Genomic DNA, 3,826 nt, shown 5'->3' on the forward strand with positions numbered 1-3,826 from the left:
CCTTACTATGACCTGAATACTGAAAATTAAAACAAGTGAAAGGAGTAGTTACCACTGCATTCTAGTGCACTGATCAATTACCTTCTCTTTTGGACAATGCACTGCATTTTATATTAGATTTTCATATTGCACCCCAATACATTTTTTTATTTAAAAGAATCTATTACGAAAAGTCATTTCTATGATTTCATAAACACCCCTGGATCCTACAAACATAAGCAGTACAGAACCCAAAATACTAATTCTTTTAATAACATGATGCTCATGCATTGTTATCAAAATATTGACTACTCTAAAAAAAGAAAAGAAAAAGAAGATAAAATTTACATTTTCTACTACGAAACATACACAGGCTCCTCACTGGTGACTGAAAGTGCTGCAAGCCAATTAAAAACTCCTGTGTCTGCTGGCCTATTTCCTTCCATATAAATAGGGGAAAAGGAATGAAACGTAGCCTCACTGTTTCAATGTGTAAGCTTTACCTCCTAAAGATTCTTGAAAGAACTACTGCAATTAAAACTAAGCGCGTTTTTAATCATAAGTACCATATTAATTTCAGTGTGTCACCACTGAATGATTCACTGGCCATCATCCTCCAAAAAATATGGAGAATATTTATTTCGCATGTAATATATTTTTTCTGCAAGGGGCACTGAAAGATTAAGAAACTATTAGGTAAAGTAATAAGACAAGGGAGTTTTTCTGGTTTTAGCCCATGCACAAGTGAACAGGAAATACCCATGCTGTGTGTACTGTGTGTTTTGAACATAAAAATATTTGTAGATACAGTAACCGGAGAAAAAGTACAGTCAAAAGGTAACAGTGTGTTGTTTGAAGACTCCTTACATCTGGTTACCCTTGAAAGCATTCTGAGCTGCACTCGTTGCTGCAGTTGATGCTGCATTTGCGGCTGCGGTCTGGACAGTTTTGTTGGACATCACCCCTGTTGCAAACTCTTGTTGGGCCTTCTCAAAACTAGCACCTGTGGTTCGATATAGTCCATGTACCTATGGAAGCAGAAAAAGTGGGAGAAAGTAAGTGGCATTCTACGTACTCATTTCCAGCAGCTCTTATATTAATCTCAACATTCCTCAGAGATAAGAGGAATAGGTTCTAGTCATGATTCCTAAAACCCAGAACATTAGCCACCTCCTTGGCACACAATATTGTATTCAAATAATTTCCTTTTTTTTTTTTTTTTTTAGAGAGAGATTTTTGCTATAGGCCATGTGTGCTTGCCAGAGAGATGGAGAGATAGAAAGTGAGAAATCACCCCTCGGGTGGGATGGCCACACTGCAAACCCTCTTCCTCCATTCTCCTCTCAAGATTTTGGGCACACACGCACATAAGCCCAGCATGAGTTTCAAGTCACCAGGTCTGGGACTTGAACCATGGTCGGCCATTTGGGAGTCCAGCAATGAAACCATTATACCATCCGATGGTCCTGTTAAATAGTTTATTAATACAGGTCCCCCCCCCCAGTAAAAGATATAATTATGCCAATTCAAAAGAAAAATTATTTTAAAAACAACTTCTTAACCAGTTGCAAAGAGTTATGTTTCCCTTCTCACTCAGCTAATTGCCAAAGAATCACTGAAACATATCAATAAGAGATAATCTGAATTTTTTTTCTTCTTGAAGAGGTTTTTGCTATAGGGCATCTGCACTCACCAGAAAGACAGAGAGAGACAGAAAGACAGAAAGCAAGAAATCACCCGCCAGGGTGGAAGGCCACGCCACAATCCCTTCTCCTCCGTTCTCCTCTCGGGATCTTGGGCACGCACACACTCGCGCCTGGTGTGAGTTTAAGCCACTGGGTCTGGCACTCGAACCACGGTAGACTACGTGGGAGTCCAGCGACATAGCCATTATACCAACTGCTGGTCCCAACAATCTGATTTTAATATATTAATTTACTACTTCAGACCAAACAGAATAGTATCTTATGTGTATTTTTTTTTTAAGTTTATTTATTTCTTCCAAGAACAAGGAAGAGGCAGAAAGCACCCTAACAGGGTTTCAACACTGTGATCCAGCCCCGAGCTTCAGTCAGCCCTGACCACGGGTATTGGCATGCTCAGTGAACTCAGAGAGGCCTTTGGAGGTGAACCTGGACCTTCCCATGTGGGACAGCCTCACAGAGCATCACATTTTACCACTGCGCCACGGTCTGGCCCTGATTAATTTCTGTGTTGGCTACCTATACACCACTGACCCATTACCATCAAATAGGTCATTTTTATCATTTAATGTACCAACCACTATTTATGTCCTTAAACATGATATTGCTCTAACCACTTTGTATGCCATTTAACTTTTTGCATATGGTCAAGTCCAAAAGCATTTATTTTTTAATAAACCCTGCTGTGAACTGAATCTCCATACTGATTCATCACTCAAAACTTTGGATTTCTTTTCATGAATCAGGTTCAAAAATTTTCTAACAGGACCAGCAGATGGCATAATGGTTACGTTGCTGGACTCCCACACAGTCGACCCCGGTTTGAGTCCCAGACCTGGTGGCTTAAAACTCATTCCAGGCGTGTGTGTGTGAGAGCCCAGAATCATGAGAGGAGAATGCAGGAGAGGTGACTACAGTGTGCCCATCTTCCCTGAAGGGTGATTTCTCACTTTCTGTTTCTCTGTCTCTGTCTCTCCAGTGAGCACATGCACCCTACAGTAAAAAAGAAAAAAGAAAAAAAAAGATTTTGTCTACATGTTTTAAGTTGCATAATAACACTATAAAGCTTGTCAATGTATGACACCAGCCACTCAATTTAACATATATTTGGAAAATAAAATAATAAAGCAAATTGGCACAGATCGGTAATTACACAACACCGTGAATGAGAAGACAGACTAAAAGACCATCAAAGCCAGTGTCGAGAAGAAGATTCCTCATGGCTCCTGCGAAGTAGTTATTTCAGGGAACAGGAGAAATGAAGATTTTCTACTGATAATTCAGCCTCCAGCAAACAAAGCTAGCAAGGTTGAACTTCAAGAATTAGAAATAAACACACCATCCATCAGATGACAAGAAATCACCACAGGACCACAAGAAATATGGGAAAGCAAGAAAATACCACCCCTCCAAGGGAAAAGAATAACTCCTCTTCATCCACAAGCAGTTCAATGCAAATCATGGAAATGTCTGATAAAGAATTTAGAGTATTTATAATGTCGAAGCTAACAGAGATGGAAGAGAAGAGAGACAATGAACTGCCAAAGAGAAAGGAGGAAGAAGTTGACGAATTCCAGGAGGTGAGGAAATTCTTGCAAGATCTAAAAGAGGAATTACACGCTTTACAAAAGAGTCAAACGGAACTGTTAGAAATGAAGTCTACAATACAGGAAGTCAAGATCTCCCTTGAAAGTATTAAAAGCAGACTAGATCATACAGAAAATAGAATCTCAGATGTAGAAGAGAAAATTGCTGGCCTAGAAAAATCCACCATGAAGACTGAGAAAATGGCACAAAAATTTGAGAATAATATACAAGAAGTACTAGATACCATCAAATGTCCAAATATCCGGATGATTGGCATTCCAGAAGGTGAAGAGACCCATAAGGGCATTGATAATCTATTCCATGAAATCCTGCAAGAAAACTTCACAAACCTAAAGAGGCATTCAAAGATCCAGTCGCAAGAAATACAAAGGACCCAAAATAGAATCAACTCAAGAAGATCTTCTCCAAGACACATTATAGCCAGGTTGACCAAAACCACAAAAACAAGATACTAAAATTGGCAAGAGAAAAACACCAAGTTATCTATAAAGGACATCCCATCAGGCTAACAGCAGATCTCTCATCGGAAACAATGC

General features: G+C 39.4%; 1 protein-coding gene across 2 annotated transcripts in view; it reads right to left on the reverse strand.

The window, feature by feature from the left end:
• Positions 1-474: 474 nt before the first annotated feature.
• Positions 475-3,826, reverse strand: part of SCAMP1 (secretory carrier membrane protein 1) — an 82,234-nt gene continuing 78,882 nt past the window's right edge. For both annotated transcript variants that reach the window (XM_027769962.1, XM_006143529.2), the window contains one exon: positions 475-1,007. In XM_027769962.1, the coding sequence (XP_027625763.1) occupies positions 843-1,007 (165 nt within the window). In that variant the 3' untranslated portion in view covers positions 475-842. The remainder of the gene's footprint in view (positions 1,008-3,826) is intronic.

The sequence above is a fragment of the Tupaia chinensis genome, unplaced genomic scaffold (genome assembly GCF_000334495.1).
Source record: "Tupaia chinensis unplaced genomic scaffold, TupChi_1.0 Scaffold000099_1, whole genome shotgun sequence".
In the NCBI taxonomy this organism is placed as follows: Eukaryota; Metazoa; Chordata; class Mammalia; order Scandentia; family Tupaiidae; genus Tupaia; species Tupaia belangeri.